Source organism: Loxodonta africana, chromosome 16, assembly GCF_030014295.1.
Source record: "Loxodonta africana isolate mLoxAfr1 chromosome 16, mLoxAfr1.hap2, whole genome shotgun sequence".
Taxonomy (NCBI): domain Eukaryota; kingdom Metazoa; phylum Chordata; class Mammalia; order Proboscidea; family Elephantidae; genus Loxodonta; species Loxodonta africana.
The window spans coordinates 51,727,027-51,746,190 of record NC_087357.1 but is presented as its reverse complement, the minus strand read 5'-3'; the positions used below and the strand labels follow the sequence as shown (position 1 = coordinate 51,746,190).

Genomic DNA, 19,164 nt, shown 5'->3' with positions numbered 1-19,164 from the left:
CTTCTCCAATTGGTGATGCATTTGTCTGATTTGACATAGATCTTGCCAGTCCTTCATAAGTCAGTTACGAACAAGATTACAGGAGTCCTTCGTAAAGCCAGTTGTAAATAAGGACAGGACAAGAGAGTCTCTGGGAGATTGTGCAGAAAGGATTATGGATTAAAAAAATGAGAGCAAAAGGAAAAAGAGAAGTAATAAGGGCAAACATCACCTATTTTATTTTTTCCAGGTCTCATTCTGTAGCAATACATGTTTATATGCCAAGAACAGGAGGTAAGATAGAGAAAATTATATTTCCTATAGAGATATTAGATTTTCTGTTAGGACTTTCCACTTTTATTAAATTAAAATAAAGGTAATTTTCAAGAACCAAAAACTTTTTTTCTTATCACTCCCTCAAGGAAAAAAAAAATCAAGGCATGATTGTTTCAGTATCTTAACAGAACACAGTAGTTTCAATTCAAGAAAACAAGAGTCTATGTGCTAAGAAAACTTTCTTTACTTTTTTTTTTTTTTTTTTCTGTCTTTGAAAGCAAGCTTCTTTTGGGGGGAATAAAAATGACACAGTGGTGAAAGGTTGAGTCCCAAGAGGATTTATGTTGTGATTTTCAATTCCAGCTCACTGCAGTCGACGCAGATGAAGGGTCAAATGGGGAGATCACATATGAAATCCTGGTTGGGGATCAGGGAGACTTCATCATCAATAAAACAACAGGGCTTATCACCATCGCTCCAGGGGTGGAACTGATAGTCGGGCGGACCTACGCGCTCACTGTCCAAGCAGCAGATAATCCTCCTCCTGCGGAGAGAAGGTAATTTATGTTAGAACCAATGCTGTCTTTTCATAGCTCTCCTTTAACCCCATAATTAAATTTAAGAAGTGCAGCAAGCATTCTTTTATCCTCGAAACATCGAAATTAGGTCAGGAAATCAGAGGGACCAGATTCTCAGAAACTGCATATTCTTATTTGGTTAAATTGTGGGGAAAGGACAATAAAGACAAGATTAAACCACAGAATAATTAACTATGATTTCACAGTTACAGAAGGACATGGGTCTCTGTGCTAGGTGGGAACTGGGAAATATCAGAGGCATGTTTTCAATTTATTACTGCAAAGCAAGATTGCTGATCCTGAGAGAAGGGCTCTTTCCTTCAAAGAAGGTCACAGATGTGCCAATAGCAAGTGATATCTCCTCGTTTTGAAGCCGCCTCTGGTGTCTGGACGCTTATTCACATCACATATATAAAGATTTCCTGCTACTCAAAACCAATCGATCTAATCCCTCGCCTGAGATATCTCTTTTATTAATTTCTTATTTATTTCCAGATTTTCAGTATGCACTTCAAGAAAATATAATGAATGTAAACACACTCCTGCACGTTTTCTTTTTTTTTTCTTCCTTCACAATACATCTTGACGATCTTTCCATATGAACACTGGACAACTTTTTAAATTGTTCTTCGCAGCTACATAATGTTCCTTCATATAGATTTAATACTGTTTATTTAAGAAGCCCATTATTGATAGACATTTCAATTTTTTTAGTGACTTCCATTTACTGACAATGAAGAAATAAACAATATTGCACATGCATTTTTTTATAGTTTCTACATGTTCAATTTAGTGACATTGATTACATTCTTTGAGTTGTGCAATCATTCTCACCCTCCTTTTCTGAGTTTTTCCTCCCTCATTAACATGAACTCACTGCCCCTAAGGTTCCTATGTAATCTTTCGAGTTGCTGTTGTGAGTTTGATCCCATATACATAGTTCTTAAAACAGCATAATGCTCAAGGCAGACCTTTTTTACTAGTTAAGCTAAACCACTGTTCATTTTTAAGAAGACTTCAGGGGTTATTTTTGGCTTAAGGCTTAAAAATCTTTAAGTATGTTAAAAATCCTTAACTATCTCAGGGCAATAGTTTGAGGGGCTCATCCACCCTCCATGGCTCCGAAACACATGCATGATTTTGAATGCGTACAAGTGTATCAATAGAGTACATTGCCAGCACTGAGACCAAAGAGCGTATGCAATTGTAAGTTTTATGGATTCCTATCAAATTGCCTTCTATGGGGCTTCTAACAATTTACAATTTCAACTGCAAAGTCTGGGTTCTCCAAGACATTTATGAAGACACATCGTAATGTGGGTGTGCTGAGCAGGCTTCCTAAACAAGAAGAGCTTAGGAGAATGTGTAGGAGTTACCCATTTGAAGAAAATATGTGCCCTTATTTACACAGCCCAAGATGTTTGCGATAACCTGGTGTTTATGGATGATCGAAAGCCATTCAGTGTTACTAGTGCATAAACTGTGTTCCTAGAAGTGGCAAGAGACTCAAGGGCCATATCATCGGAATTCTAGTATAGTTTGTTAAGATGCTTCAAGTTTATCCAGTCGATGAAGGAAGTCTTTGAGCAAGAACTTTAAATTGCAAAGTCATGTGAGAAGATGCCAGTTTCTGGAAAATCACTCTTGATATCCATATGGAAGATGGATTTGTTAGGGACAAAACTGGAAGTCAAAAACTTAGGTAGAACACCACCACCGGAAGACTTCAGGAGAGAGAGATGTTGCTGATGACATGAATTGGGCATGGTAGGAAGAATGTAGAGAAGGTGACAGAGAGACCACATGTTACATTGCAGAATTGTATAATGATCAGGGAGATGGACTTGTCAAGAAAAACTTCCAGGCTTCTATCTAAGATGACTGAGTGGTGGTGATTCCAAGATGGTGAACATGATTTGTGTTAAAGGGATGAGTTGAATTTTAGGTACAGTTGGTTGGATATGGCCATAGTAAATATATCCAAAAAGCAATAGCTGTATATGTTTGAATCTGAGAAAACAGTCAAGGGCTGTTTCTTGTGAAGAAGCATATAAGATATTTTTATATATTGAGTTGTTACAGAATCTAAAATAAGAGTCAAATACATTTTGAATAAATTTTAAATAATAGCTCCATTCATGCTGGGCCATTCTGAAAAGCAGTTAAAAATGATTGGCTCAATTTGTTGAGTATGCATGAAGCCAGGTGCTGTGAACTACTTTATAAACATCATTTTTAATCTTAACGACATTTGGAATTTTGCACAATTGTATTTATTTTTTCAAGCAGGAATCTAAGACTGAAACAGGATAATTGGCTTGCTTAGATCCCTCTGTAATTAAATGGTAGAACCATAACTTGAACTCAGGGCTATTGCATTCCAAAACTTTCTCCCCTAAAAATCTCCCCTACCATGTTTAATATTCTTAACCTTTCATAGTTGCTATTCTGGAGAAAAACTACTGAACTTGCTGAAAGCAATACTAATAATGGTAACGATGAGGATAAAGGTAAATTTTTTTCATTTAAACTTTCTTTAAAACCCCTCAATATTCATCAATTTATTTTTTACTATTTTTTAATCGAAGATAATTTTGTTCTAAATAGATCAAGTCTGAACTACACATGCTTGCGTACTATGATTTACATGTTTTATAAGTTTATTGATTATTTAATGACAGATTTTATTATTCACTTCTTGCTCAGTTCTTATTTCTAAGTCATATCAACAATTTGCCAAGATATGCTGATGCCTATGATAATCAGTACAATAACAGGTTTTTACTTGATTAAAATTGCATTCCACTCGAGGAAACAAAGTGTCAGAATCTGAGTATATAGGCCTTTTCAGTGACACCATGTATTTAGTTGACCTAAACTCACTGTTTTCCTTTTAGACAATGGCTTGGATACTAAAAGATCACCTTATAATGTTTAGGCAAACATCAAGTGTAACCTGAAAAGAATAAAGTCCACAAACTTCCATTCTACCTGCTGGGATAATGTGATGGTTGCTGTAGGATAATGATATTTTCTATTTTTTACTGGGAAATTAATCTTTCAAATTGAGTTGATGAATGAGCCGAAGAGTTGTGATGCTTTGCTTTCAGTATTTCCTTTGAAGGAAAATATTATTTGCATTATGAACATAACAGTATATATTATAATAACTATATACTATACATGGAAAACCTAGTGGTATAGTGGTTAAGAGCTACAGCTGCTAACCAGAAAGGCCCGCAGTCCAAAATCACCAGGTGCTCCTTGGAAACCCTATGGGGTAGTTCTACTCTGTCCTATAGGGTCACTACCTAGTCAGCAACAGTGGCGTGTAAACCTAATTAAATAACAACAAAAATTTCAGCCGCACCATTCAGAATGTGGTCAAGTTTCTTTTCATATTGACAACTTCAATTCATACATTTAAACGACATTGATTCTCCAGATAAAGCCTATGTAAATGAACTGTTTATGTATTTGTTCCTCTTTAGACAAACTAGCTAAAAATTCAGAGATTGAGAGTACACATAAATTATAACAATTGCTTGTATGTTTTTAGTCTTTGGTAAGTATATAAAGACAGATAAAAACCAAAAGACTAAAAATATCATAAGATATTTTGGCATGTAATTTACTCAAGTGCTGTATGTAGGTCTTTTACTTATTTAATTCAATTAAATTGAATAAATAATCGTAATCTGAATAAAGTACTATTACTAGATATTTATGAAGATATGGAGATTAAAAGACAACCCCTGCCCCTAAATAACTTAACATTTAAAAAATGGTAACATAATTGATACCTGGCATTTCATACATTTTTATGGAATCCAAAGCTGTACTTAATTAGCACAAGATAATCCTTTCTCAAAATTAAATTAATTTTTCCATTGTGAATATATTTATGAATATTTGTGTATGAATATATATATTCTTTTAAGAGGTTTAAATAAAATATTTAACACTAATAAAGAAATAATGGGAGTCTTTTATTATTCATTCATTTAATAAAAATTTACTGAGTTCCCACAAATCTTAGTCTCTTAGGCAGAGCGTGAAGAACTAAGATAACATCTCTGTCCTCATGTCATTCATATGGAGGTATGGGTAAACCTAGACGTGCAGTAGTAGATAAATACATGCTATAAGAGCCACTCAAGTCAATGAATCATCTACTTCACCAGGGGTATGTGTGGATGAGAAAAACCACAGGGAAAAATACAAAACTCATGCTCGAGGTTGGTCTAAAAAGTTTGCAAGTTCACCAGTTGGATAGGAATAGAAATGGGGTTTCGAAGTAGAGGGAACATCAAGAGCAAACACGTGGAGACATGATAGAGAACAGGGTATTGTGGGGAGAATGTATGGCCTGGCACATCTGATCGTAACACTGCCCAGATTAAAATCTGTTAATCAACTCCCATTGTTATAAAGGTACCATTTAAATCCATAGGCGAGTGCCAGAATGATCCGGCCCTTGCCCAGCACTGTATTTTAACTCCTACCACTACTCTTTTTATATTTTTTGTTTTAGTCACATAAAAACTATAATTGTCTTGTTTATTGCTCTGTGAATTTGCACACGGCTTTTCCTCTGCCTGTAACACCCTGCGTTTTGACACATAAACACATCGTGCATAAAACTCTGCCCTGGTAACTTCCCCTGAGTTTTCTCTGACCTGTCGGTGTTTTAAGTCCAAAGCCTTTGCTTCTATAGATCCCTCTGCACACGTCCAAAATAGTGAAATAGAGCCTGTGAATGTTGCACTCTAAATACAGCTTTTCTAGCATAATGTTTGTGGGAGACAAAAGAAGGCAACTCCTCTGCTTTCAAGTCTACTAGGGAAGAACTCGACTGCTAACCAAAAGGTCGGCAGTTCAAATCCACCAGTTGCCCCTTGGGAACCCTATGGGGCAGTTCTACTCTGTCCTATAAGGTTGCTATGAGTCAGAATCCACTCGACGGCAATGGATTTTTTTTTTTTTTTTTTTTTTTAGGGAAAGCAATATAAATATCTATAACCATCTCAGAAACAAGGTAGAATGTAGAGCTACACATAGCACCTTCTAGCACATAAAAAAAAAAAAAAAATACTGGCACATTAATAGCAAATTACAGTACAAAGTGTACACCCTCTACAAGCCAGTAAAATTATCTCATTACTACTGAGTACTTTTATCAGAAAAACTTGACTTTTTTTTTTTAATTACGCCATTTCCCAAGTTAAAGCAATTTTAATGTATCTTTCCAAACTGGTCTGTATTCACATTTTATTCTGTTCTTATAATAAATGCTAAGGCAGAAGTTATGTTCTTGGTATAAAAAATTAAAATTAATTGTTATATCATAGTCTAAGTCCAAGACCTGAACTAATTTATTGTTTCCTATTTTTATCTAGGATTAATATCCTTCGGTACAAGCCAGGGGCATTTTATACTCATATACAGAAACATACACTTCAGATTAGTGAAAGTTTTCCAATTTACTTCCTAAATCTAGTCTTGTGAGATGTTGGGAGAAAGGGTAAACACATTTAAAATCCAGAATACTTGCTTTTAAGTTTAGCTGCCGTTGCTAATAACTTCGTAACCTGAGTCAATCACTTAAACTTTCTGAATTTCTAATCTCCTTTTGTAAAATGCGACAGTTAAATTTAATGGGTTCTAGGGTTTTTTAAAATCTCAAGATTATCTGAGAAAATACATTACTTTTCTTATGCTACTTCGACCTTCCTTGCCAAATAAAAAAAAAAAATCTTTATGATTTTCATTTTTTGAAATTGGAGATTTATCTGCAGCAAGCTGACTATATTAGAAAAATAAAATTTGTATTATGTAGATGCTCAGTTTTATGCATTTAAGACCAGTTATAAAACATAAATACAAAATGCTCACATAAAAAAGTTATTATTTATCTAGTGACTGCTCTGTTTTATTATGTGCTTAACTGATACTGTTGAATTACTACTATTTATTATTACACTAATGCTATCATTTTATTGTTAATGCTATTGGTATTCAATTTTAGGAAAGCTAACTGACACAGTGCTGACATCAGGGATAAAATGGACATAGCACTTTAAAAAGCAATAACTCTCAAGAAGGTTGGTACTTATTTAAACACATTGTAGGGAAGTGCTAGGATGTTGAGGATGAAAAATGGCAAGACCTTGAAAGATGATCTTCACCAAATACCTCTAGGATCCAAATCCTAGAAAAAGAAATCAATCACCAGAAGAACTAGGTGGTGCCTGGCTATAACCGATGACTGCCCTGACAGGGAATACAACAGAGAACCCCTGAGGGACTGGGAGAACAGTGGGATCCAGATCCCAAATTCTCATAAAACCAGACTTAATGGTCTGACTGAGACTAGAAGGACCCTGGTGGTCATGGCCCCCAGACCTTCTGTTGGCTCAGGACAGGAACCATTCCTGAAGCCAACTCTTCAGACATAGATTGGACTGGACAATGGATTGGAGAGGGATGCTGGTGAGGAGTGAGCTTCTTGGATCGGGTGGACACTTGAGACTAGGTTGACATCTCCTGCGTGGAGGGGAGGTGAGAGTGTGGAGGGGGTTAGAAGCTGGCGAAATGGACACGAAAAGAGAGAGTGGAGGGAGGGAGCAGGCTGTCTCATTAGGGGGAGAGTAATTGGGAGTGTGTAGTAAGGTGTATATGGGTTTTTGTGTGAGAGACTGACTTGATTTGTGAACTTTCACTTAAAGCACAATAAAAATTATAAAAAAAAAAAAAATCAGTAATTCTGGTATTTGGATTTCTGTGGGAAAAGACAGAGAAAGGAAAGGAGTAAGGTCAGATGAAGGAGATAGCCATGTTGGGACACAGTTGTTTTCTGTCCTCTGTCTTGTGTCTAGGTTTTTTTTTTTTTTTGGCTTAACGTTCTAAAGTTTTATTCTCTTTACAAATAATGTAAGTGCTTCACAAAAGTTAGAGGCCCTTATTGTAGGATTGTGGGTGAAAACAGTTTTTATTCTAATCCTTTAAAATAAAAAAAAGTCAAAGGGGAAGAATAAGGACATACACAAAGTATAACTGGTTTCATGTAAACTAGACTTTAATGACCCACAAAAGACTCATACTCCTGTAAACACTTTATAAAGTATTCCAGACCCAATAAGCTGAAGCTCCAAAGAATATCAAAAGCTGAAAGGGCCTAATTGATGAAAAGAAAGGTTTGAACTTGGAATAGGGGTGTGATCCAGGTCAAAATATGTTAATCAGTTTAGGGAATCTCTTGTCTCCAGGGTCATTGAAAAGAGCTTTAGGGCAGTTTGGAAAGGAATCCCCTGGGGCTGCTTATTTAAAAAGCAGATTAATCTGCATATTATACTCTCCACTCAAGCCTCCGAGGCATCTTTTTCAAAATCCAGGGCGATTAAGGAGAACGTTGTAAACCTGTGGAAAATGTAGATTCTTAGGTTCTTCCTCAAGAGATTCTGATTCGACACGTTCCAACCATTGTGGAGGGTGGAAGAGATACCTTGCCGACAGGTGTCAGGCTAGAAAAGAAAAAGGATCTAATTGAAATATTTAAAATATTAGGCCATATAAATAGGATAAGCACAAGTTTATCAATCCTGTTTCATTCAGTAGAATGAAAAGCCATATTTTGAACATCTATCAATATTAATTGTGTGTGTTTCATATATGTTTACTGTTGTTTGCTCCATTGAGTTGATTCTGACTCATATTGATCCCATAGGACAGAGTAGAGCTGCCACATAGGGTTGCTTGTCCTGTAACTCTTATAGGAGCAGATCCTCTGGTCTTTTCTTCTGCAGAGCACTGGGGGGTTACAACCACCAGCCTTGTGGCTAGCAGCTGAGTGCTTATAGTCTCCCTGAATTCTCATGATAACCTCTTCAGATGGTATTATTATTTTCATTTAACAAATGAGAATCCTGAAGTTCAGAGAAATTTTCTGAAGATCATACAGGGGTAGTATTAAGATTCTAACACAGTGCTAACTGGGTTTAAATCTCGAGCTCAGCCACTCAGCTAGGGTTACTACCAACATGAAACAGAAAGAGATTTATGAAATATTTGAATGGCTTGATGAATAAGAGATGCTAAAAGAATCCAGCATCTTCAAGGGTAATATTGGAAATAAAGTACATTTTTGACCTGCTGTTAAAAAAAAAAAAAATTTTTTTTTTTTAGCACCAGATAATTGGGCTAGGAGGATTAGAGGTTTAGCCCAAAATGACAATTCCTTTGTTCCCACAACATGGTAATTGGAACTTTTTGCAATGCATGTTAAATTTTGTACCTTCCTTTCATTTTTTTCTAACATGTTTTTTTCTTTTACTTCTACCCATTGTAAGACTAATACCTATAAGTTTTTTTGGAACATCTCACCATTTATTTTAATCTAAACTTCCCACTCTTAAAGGCTCAATTTAAAAAAAAAAAAAATTTAAAGCAAAGCAATTAGATTTTGACTAACCTTATTGGCAAATTTTAATAATAAAGTGATAAGAATCAGAGGCGCTAGTGGTTACAGATATTTTAATTGATTATGAAAGCCTGTTGGTGGTGGTGTTATTAGGTGCTGTTGAATCAATTCTGACTCATAGTGACTCCATGTGACAAGAGTAGAACTGCCCCATAGGGTTTTCTTGGCTGTAGTCTTTACCGAAGCAGGTCTTTCTCCCTCAGAGTCCCTGGGTGGGTTCAAACCAGCAAGTTGAAGACATTTTAATTTAAAATAACATTATTTTAGAACAACATTGTGATAAATGAAGTATGAGTTCTTAAAGTCACTGCATTTTATAGAGATGCTTAATATTGTATAGATATCATACTGTCTACTGAGGATATTTTTTACTGAGGATATGCTCAGAAACAACTTGAATTCAAACATATTATGAGGTGATAAGCTATAAAGCCAATTCTCTGTGCCCAAAATCTGTAGTTCTCGCCAAAGCTTTTCTAAAAGTAGAATGTATTAGCATAATAATATCAGAAAAATGTTTTTGATGACTGTATCTTTTAATTGAGGCTACTTAATAAAAATGGTTTTTCACTATTTTAAGAAGATACTAGCCTCCAAATCAAAATCATAACAACTATGTTTTCAATAAAAGCATCAAGATTTTGTTAAGATGATGTTAAGCATACAACTCAGGGAGAGGTAGTGTGTTTGTATAAAATTGTTATGTATATATAAGTGCTTCAAGATTGAGGACTTCTAGCTTTGCAAACGTCCAGGTTTTATAAATATATTTTAAATAGCTTTCCTTCTTTACAAACTTTGAATGTCTTGCTTCTACAGCTTTCACTGTGTTAAGAAGTTTCCGAGTTCAGAGATATCGAACAAATCGATACGTCAATGCAAATGTTTCCCTTCTTATAAAAGTATTCTCTTATACCTCAAAAAATTCACTATTAATGTTCAAATCAAAATAATCTAACTGCTAGCTTTTCATATTATACTTTTAAAGGAAAATTTAAAAAATATATGTTTAGTTTCGTTTGCAGCTATACCACACAAGGGTTGTTTTATAATCCTGACTTCTGACATACACTGACATTATGCCATTGATGTTAGCAAGAGAACACAGCTCATATTTTGCTTTGTGTGTTATTTTAATCAATAGTCCTTCTACTGGTTTAATAGGCAGAGAGCTCCAGGACAGCTCATATTACCATATGTTTATAGAATTTTTTTTTGCTATTAGAAAAGCAGTAAAAAATAAAATTGGAAGTCAAGGGAAGTTAATCTATGAGCTTTATTTGCACAGCTATTCCTTTTTAATTTGCACTATTAATCTCAGTAGAAAAAAATAGGTATTGAAGCTAATTTCTTTCCTTTTACTAAGACAATTTCATAAAGAACATTATTTTTTAGTGGTAGCTTTTATTTTTCCATCCTTTCACTCCAAATTATTTTTATTACTTTCTATAAAAATTTGAAATTTCCTCTCTTGTAAACCCAACGGCTGAATAGTGATTGCGGTCCATTGTTAAATGCAGTGTAGATTTTTACCCGTCTTGTTCATTTCTCTTTCTCTGCAGACACTCCATCTGCACTGTGTACATCGAAGTGCTTCCTCCAAATAATCAAAGCCCTCCCCGCTTCCCACAGCTGATGTATAGCCTTGAAATCAGTGAAGCCATGAGGATTGGTGCTGTTTTATTAAATCTACAGGTATGCGTCTTGGGCTATGTATTAAATTCTACAGTGACACCCTTGAAGACTACAGACTTTATATTTGTTCATATAGAGAAAAAACTTGCATGCCTGTTTATACTATGTTGTTGTTATGTAATGCTTACACTATAATGAATGAAAATTCCATCTGGAAAGGAAGGCAGGGGTAATATAGATGGAAGGTTTTCACAGCTAATCTATTCTATTGATTGCCACAATTGAAGAACTAATGTTTGTCAGGTAGGGATTAGCTGCAATCATTACAGAAGAGAATGAAAGTATTAGAAACATACACTTGAATATTTTGTACTTTACATCCAAAAAATCTGCAGCTGGCTATTACTTTCTGCCTCGAGTTTCTTTGCCCCAGTAGGATTTAATTTTGCTGCAGTGTTGTATAGGATAAACAACCTTAGTCTGAAAGGCTGATGGTGGGTATTCTAATTTTTAAACGGACTATACTTCAGTCTGTGGCTATGAACAAATCTTATAATTGCTGTGCCTCACTTTATTCTTTTGAATGATGGATGTGGGTTTAGCTGATATTTCCATTAGCAGCTTGAGATTCATAGGCATATAAATTACTTGCAAAATCATGGTTAGATTTTTACTATTTATAGGCCCCCCTAACCAAAGCGTATTTGGGCAGGGAGAGCTGTATCTTTGACTGAATATGCAGCTTTAAGTTGTATTACATACACTGCCAAAGCAGCTGCTGTTCCAGACGTGGTTTCATTTCCTGAACAAATTAATGTGTCTGCTGGTATCTGGTATGAAGCTATAAATCAGCCCATGCCTTTTACTTGTTTCTGGTTTCAAATGAACAGCAGAAGCAGTTTGCCTTCAGCTGCCAAGGCCATCAACACACCTACACTGTCCTACTTCAGAGCTATATCAACTCTCCAGCCCTACATTGTAATTTAGTCCACAGGGATATTGATCACCTTTCCTTTCCATAAGAAGTCATACTGGTTGTCTTATCTAGTGCTGCTATACCAAAAACCTCAAGTGGATAACTTTATCAAACAGAAGTTTAGTCTTTCACAGTCTAATAGGATAGAAGCCTGAATTCATGGTGCCAGCTCCAGGAGAAGACATTCTTTCTCTGTCAGCTGTGGAGGAAGGTCCTTGTCATCAATCTTTCCCTGGTCTAGGAGTTTCTCATTGCAGGGATCTTGGGTCAAAGGACGCACTCTGCTCCTGGCACTACTTTCTTGGTGGTATGAGGTCCCCCTATCTCTTTGCTCACTTCTCTCTTTTATATCTAAAAAGAGATTGATTTAAGACACAACCTAATCTTGTAGTTTGAGTTCTGCCTCATGAACGTAACTACCTCTAATCCTGCTTCATTAAATCATAGAGGCAGAATTTACATCACATAGGAAAATCATATCAAAAGACAAAATGATAGACAATCACACAATACTGGGAATCATGGCCTAGCCAAATTGACACACCTTTTGGGGGACACATTTTCAATCCATAACATTCAACCCTTTGGCCCCCCAAAATTCAAGTCCTTGGTACGTGTAGAACACTTTCACTACATTATATCATAAAAAAAAAAAAAAAAAATTTTTTTTTAAAGGTCTTAATTCAACTTCATATCCAAAATCCAAAAATTCCTCTTCATCCATGAAATCTAGAATACAAGTTATCTTCTTCTAAAGTACAATGGTAGGACAGGTACAAACTAGACATTTCCGTTACAAATGGGAGAAATTGGGGGGAAAGAAGGGATAACAGGCACCAAGCAAGTCAGTAGAACCCATTACATTAGCCCTTAAGTCTTGAAAATAATCCTCTGCTCTCTGAGACAATTAACACAATAGCCCTGCCCTCCAGACTCTAAGTATTGGCCATACTCTCCAAATTCTTAATGGAGACCCCTCAGCCCTGGGCTTCAACTCCACCTTCCAGGCCCACAAGAGCAACAACTCTGCTCCCTGGGCACCATTCTCCTAGACCATCTGAGTGAGGACTCTACCCTTTGAGACCAAGGTAGCTCAGCTTCCTGTGTTCCTTATCTCTTCAGCTTCTGCTTTCTGGTTGCTTGGCCTCTCGGCCCTTTGGACCTTGTCACCTGAGTCTAACCTGCTGGGGCAAGTGTTCCAAAGATCTTTAGCTCTACCAATAAGTGCCTGGAGGCACCCCACTCCACTGGTAAACTTCAGCTGGAAGGCACTCAGCTGTCTTGTTCCACAGGTTGGCAATTCTAGCTCCACTGGTAAGTGCTCAGAGGAGCCCCACTCCATCAGAAGGCTTCCTGGGCAAAGGTACTCAGCTTTCTCACTCCATAGATTGGCTCCAGTCTCTTCTCACTCCGGTATCCTGGTTCTGCTACTGCCTTTTCTCTGCTGCTGCAGTTTCTCTGCTGCTGCTTCTTGCCATCTGCACCATTACCAGTGTAACAGCTCTCTTTATTTTCTTGAGTCCTCATCAGAATTCTCTGATGCCTGTAATTCCACCAATAGCCTCTTCAAGGCAATCTAGGCTTTTACTGTGAGACACGTTGAAACTCTTCCAGCCTCTAAGCATTCACAGTTTCAAAACTGCTTTCACATTTTAGATTTTTGTTAGAGCAGCACCCCACTCTCATTACCAAATTCTGTCTTAGTTATCTAGTACTGCTAAAACAGAAAAACCACAAGTGGATGACTTCAAAAAACAGAAGTTTCTTCTCTCACAATCTAGTAGGCTAGAAGTCTAAATTCAGGGCACCAGCTTCAGTGGGAAGGTTTTCTCTCTCTTTTGGCTCTGGGAGAAGGTCCTTGTCATCAATCTTTCTCTGGTTTAGTAGCTTCTCAGTGCAGGGATCTTGGGTTCAAAGGAAGTGCTCTGCCCCTGGCACTACTTTCTTGGTGGTATGAGGTCCCTCCGTCCCTCTGCTCCCTTCTCTCTTTTATATCTAAAAAGAGATTGACTTAAGACACAACCTCATCTTGTAGATTGAGTTCTTCCTCATTAATATAACAGCCTCTAATCCTGCCTCATTAACATCATAGAGACAGGATTTACAACACATAGGAAAATCACATCAGATGACAAAATGGTAGACAATCACACAATACTGGGAATCATGGCCTAGCCAAGTTGATAGATATTTTGGGGGGACACAACTTCCATAACACTGGTTGATTACATTGATGACATTATGCTGATTGAACCTAGTAAGGACGAAGTGTCAATGACTCTGGATTTATTGGTGAAACATTTGTATAATAGATGGTGGGAAATTAATTCAACCAAAATTCAGGTGTCTTTCACCTCAGTGAAATTTCTAGGAGCTCAGTGGTGTGAGACATGTCAAAATATTCCTTCTAAAGTAAAGAATAAGTTATTGCATCTGGCCACACCCACAACTAAAAAGGAGGTACAATCCCTGGTGGACCTCTTTGGATTTTGAAAGCAGCATATCCCTCATTTGGATGCGCTACTATGGAATATTTATCAAGTGACTCAAAAAGCTGCTAGTTTTGGGTGGGGTCCAGAACAAAAGAAGGCTCTGCAACAGGTTCAGGCTACCATGCAGGCTGCTCTGCCACTTGGGCCATGTAAACCAGCTGATCCAATGGTGCTTAGAGTGTCAGTGGCAGATAGAGAAGCTGTTTAGAGTCTTTGGCAGGCCTCTGTTGGTGAATAACAGTGCATACCCTTAGGATGTGTGAGCAAAGCCCTGCCATCCTCTGCAGGTAACTACTCTCTTTTTGAGAAACAGCTTTGGGCTTGTTACGGGGCCTCAGTAGAGACCAAACACTTAACCATGGGCCACCAAATCACCATGCGGCCTGAGCTGCGCATCGTGAGCTGGCTGTTGTCTAACTCACAGAGCCGTAAAGTTGGATGTACACAGCGGTACTCTATCATTACATAAAAAAAACAAAAACATATACCTGGTATATTCAAGATTGGGTCCAAGCAAGACCTGAAGGCACACACAAGTAAGTTGCATGAGGAAGTGGTGAAAATGCTCACGGTCTCCACTCCTGTCACACTACCTGCCCTCTCCCAGTCTGCGTCTATGGCCTCATGGGGAGTTCCTTACGATCACTTGACTGAGAAAGAGAAAAGTCTCGCCTGGTTTACACATGGCTCTGTGCAAAATGCCGGCACCACTTGAAAGCGGACAGTGGTGAAACCCTCTCAATGGACAGAACTTCAAGCACCGCACCTGCTTGTTCACTTTGCTTGGAAGGTGAAACGGCCAGATGTGCTATTGTATACTGATTCATGGGCTACAGTCAATGGTTTGGCTAGATGGTCAGGGACTTGTAAGGAATATGACTGGAAAATTGGAAACAAGGAAGTATGGGGACGAGGTATGTAGATAGAATTCTCTGAAGGGCCCAAGAATCAGCATATCTGTGTCTCATGTGAATGTTCACCAAAGTGTGCGCTCAGCAGAGGAGGATGTTAACAATCAAGTGGATAGGATGACAAGTTCTGTGGAAACCAGCCATCCTCTTTTCCCAGCCACTCCTGTCGTTACCCAATGAGTTCATGAAAAAAGTGGCCCTGGTGGCAGGCATGGAGGTTATTCATAGGCTCAGCAACATAAACTTCCACTCATGAAGGCTGACTTGACTACAGCCACTGTTGAGTGCCCAGTCTGCCAGCAGCAGAGACTAACACTGAGTACCCAATATGGCACAATTCCTCCAGGTGATCAGCCAGCAACCTGGTGGCAGGTTGATTACACTGGACCACTCCCATCATGAAAAGGGCAGCATTTTGTTCTTATTGGGATAGGCACTTACCCTGGATACGGATTTGCATTCCCTGCCCACAATGCTTCTGCCAAAATTACTCTCTTTGGGCTTACAGAATGCTTTATCCACCACCATGTTATCCCACACAGCATCTCCTTGGATCAAGGGACTCAATTCACAGCAAATGAAGTGTGGCAGTGGACCCATGCTCATGGAATTCATTTGTCTTACTATGTTCCCCATCATCCTGAAGCAACCTGGCATCCTGAGCCAACTGGAATGGCCATCTAAAGACACAATTATGGTGCCAGCTTTGTGGCAATACCTTGCAAGTTCGGGCGTTGTTTTCCAGGAGGCTGTATATGCCCTAAACCAGCATCCAGTATATGGCACTGGCACTATTTCTTCCATAGCCAGAATTCATGGATCCAGGGATCAAGGAGTGAAAATGGGAGTGGCATCACATGCTATTACCCCTGGTGACCCACTTCCAAAAGTTTGGCTTTCTATCCCTGTGACCCTATGTTTTGCTGGTCTACAGGTCTTAGTTCAAAAGAGAAGAATGCTTCCATCAGGAAACACAATATAATTCCATTGAACTGGAAGTTAAGAATGCCACCCAGCCACTTTGGGCTCCTCATGCCTCTGGATCAACAGACAGAGAAGGAAGTTACTGTATTGGCTGGTATGATTGATCCTGATTCCCAAGGGGGTATCAAATTGATATTACATAATGGAAGTAAAGAAAGGCTTGTCCGGAATACAAGAGATGCCTTAGGATGCCTCTTAGTAGTACCATGCCCTGTGATTAAAGCCAAAGGAAAACTACAGCAACCCAATTCCAACATGACTACTAATGTCCTAGGCCTTTCCGGAATGAAGGTTTGGGTCACCCTACCAGGCAAAGAGCCACGGCCAGCTGAGGTGCTTGCTGAGGGGAAAGGGAAAACAGAATGAATGGTGGAAGAAAGTAGTTCTAATGCCAGTTACAACCACATGACCAGTTTCAGAAATGAGGATTGTAATTGTTATAAGTATTCTTTCGTTTTATGTGTGCATCAAATATTTTTGTTTTCTTCACTTATAAAATATAAGGTATAAATATGGCCAGTGCATTTTCGGTTGTGCCCATATTAGCTCTGTCACGTTAGGTGCAAGTATGACTTTGTAATTGTCTTTACGTAGAGATAGTGTATGGTTTAAGGAGGTGGGTACATGTGCCAAGGAAACCCTGGTGATGTAGTGGTTAAGTGCTATGGCTGCTAACCAAAATGTCAGCAGTTTGAATCCACCAGTCACTCCTTGGAAACTCTGTGGAGCAGTTCTACCCTATCCTGTAGGGTTGCTATGAGTCGGAATCGACACAACAGGTAGTCTTTCTAAAATGCTCTGAATTGCCCAGAGGATAAGATTTAGACTTTTTGGAAATCCTGGTCACATACTGGTTAAGTGCTATAGCTGCTAACCAAAAAAGGTCAGCAGTTTGAATCTAACAGAAGCTCCTTGGAAACTCTATGGAGCAGTTCTACTCTGTCATACAGGGTTGCTATGAGTTGGAATTGACTCAATGGCAGTGGGTACAGGTATATGTGTCAAGTTGACAAGGGGTTGACTGTGATGGTTAAGGTTCTGTGTCAACTTGGCTGAGCCATGTTTCTCAGTGGTTTGGCAGTTATGTAATGATGTAGTTTGGCGGTTATGTAATGATGTAGTTATTCTCCATTTTCTGATATAATGTAATCACCTCCATGATGCGATCTGACAATGAATTGTAATCAGACAATGAATTGTAAGCAGAGTTTCCTCAGGGTGTGACCTGCATCCAATATATATGGACATTCTGGCAAAGCTTGCTGGCTTTTGTTTGCTCTGGGTCCTGCATCTTGCTCACTATCATTTAGTTTCCGGCTCTCGGGATTTGTCAGCCTCCATAACCTGTGAGCTAGCAGTGAGCTAGCAGCCTGCTGTCTGACCTGCCAATCTTGGGTTTGTCGGCCCCTGTAGCTGTGTGAGTCAGGAGTAACCTCCAGCTTGACTCTAGCCTGACACCTGACCCACGGACTTGGGACCTGTCAACCTGTACAAACACATGAACCATTTCCTTGAGATAAATCTCATGCTCTCTCTCTCTCTAGATATATGTATGTATTTTTTTATATATATATATATGTATGTGTATATATCTCTCTTTGTATATGCATTATTTTTGTATATGCATCTTCATGTTGTACTGCATAGAGTGTCAATAACTGTCACTAGCTGTAAAAATCATTAAGCAACATGAACTAATGTGTTTTTTTGCCTATGGATGTTCAGAGGACAGAGAAGTTTCTGATGTGAGAATTTAGGATTAGAAGAATTCAGGTTAGGAAGGATTTGAATGTGACAAAAGCCAGCATTAATTCTTAGCATCAGATGAAGTGGTATAAGGCATAGTGACATCTCACTCAAATGCCATTTTAATACTTATGCCCTTGCACTCAAATCCTGCTGAAGTAAAAGTGAAGATTCTGTAGAATATTTGTATTAGGAAGGATATAAAAATAATCAAACACATGACCCTCATTTTCCAGATGCAGAACATGAACCCCATAGAAAGTAACTGAGTAAGATTAGTTGATTTGGTCCTCTTAATTTCCAAAAGGAAGCTCTTTCCATTGCATTCCACTGATTTTGTATGGCTGCCAAAATTTTGACTGGCGTTACCAGATATTTTTCTCTGCCTCTGCTCCAGGATCTATGTGTTTACTTTTCTCCAGGTTACTAGTGAGAGTTTGGTTTTGTTGTTCATTTAATATTAAAGTATATGAGAAACAAAATTATATGGACATGGATGTATTAGTAGTAAGAAAATGTTGGGGATTTAATGGAAAAATAAAAGAGAGACTATGAAATAAGTCCTACAGTCTTCAGGAGGGAGAACAAGCTAGTCAAAGTATTATACTGATAAGAATGGAAAACCAATATGAACATTTATAAATGAAAATCTCTTTACTAAACTTGTGATTCATTTATTGAAACAAAATGAAAGGATAATTAGAGAAAGGAAAGAAAAAAAAAGTCTTAGATTGGTAAGGTTTGAGACAAGAAATTTTAAGTTTTACTTTTAAGTATTCTCTAAGAATGTGCCTTTATATAATTTATTTTTTTCTGTGAGAAAAGGCCTAGTTTCACTTGTATGATGGCTCAATAAACCCCAGAAAGATCTAGGAACAGTATTATGGGAGAATAATTCTACCTGTGAGTTAAAGATGAAAAGGAGTTGGCCTTTTTCATATCTCAGATTTCTCTGATACAATGGCTGAGAAAATACTTGAGATGACATTTCTATTCACCCTTTATACTTCTGGTAGAAGCAATAGAAAAGGTGCAAATTGCTGTGGCAGTCTCTAATAGGAAGAACTAGGATGACATAAAAGACACAAACCACCCACTTTTGTTCAAG

General features: G+C 37.8%; 1 protein-coding gene across 17 annotated transcripts in view; it reads left to right on the top strand.

The window, feature by feature from the left end:
* The window catches only part of PCDH15 (protocadherin related 15), an 853,216-nt gene that overhangs the window by 479,863 nt on the left and 354,189 nt on the right, over window positions 1-19,164 (top strand). For 16 of the 17 annotated variants that reach the window (XM_064269614.1, XM_023546967.2, XM_023546966.2 and 13 more), the window contains 2 exons: window positions 619-812; window positions 10,875-11,007. In XM_064269614.1, the coding sequence (XP_064125684.1) occupies window positions 619-812; window positions 10,875-11,007 (327 nt within the window). The remainder of the gene's footprint in view (window positions 1-618; window positions 813-10,874; window positions 11,008-19,164) is intronic. The other variant, XM_003409262.3, reaches the window with a different exon arrangement.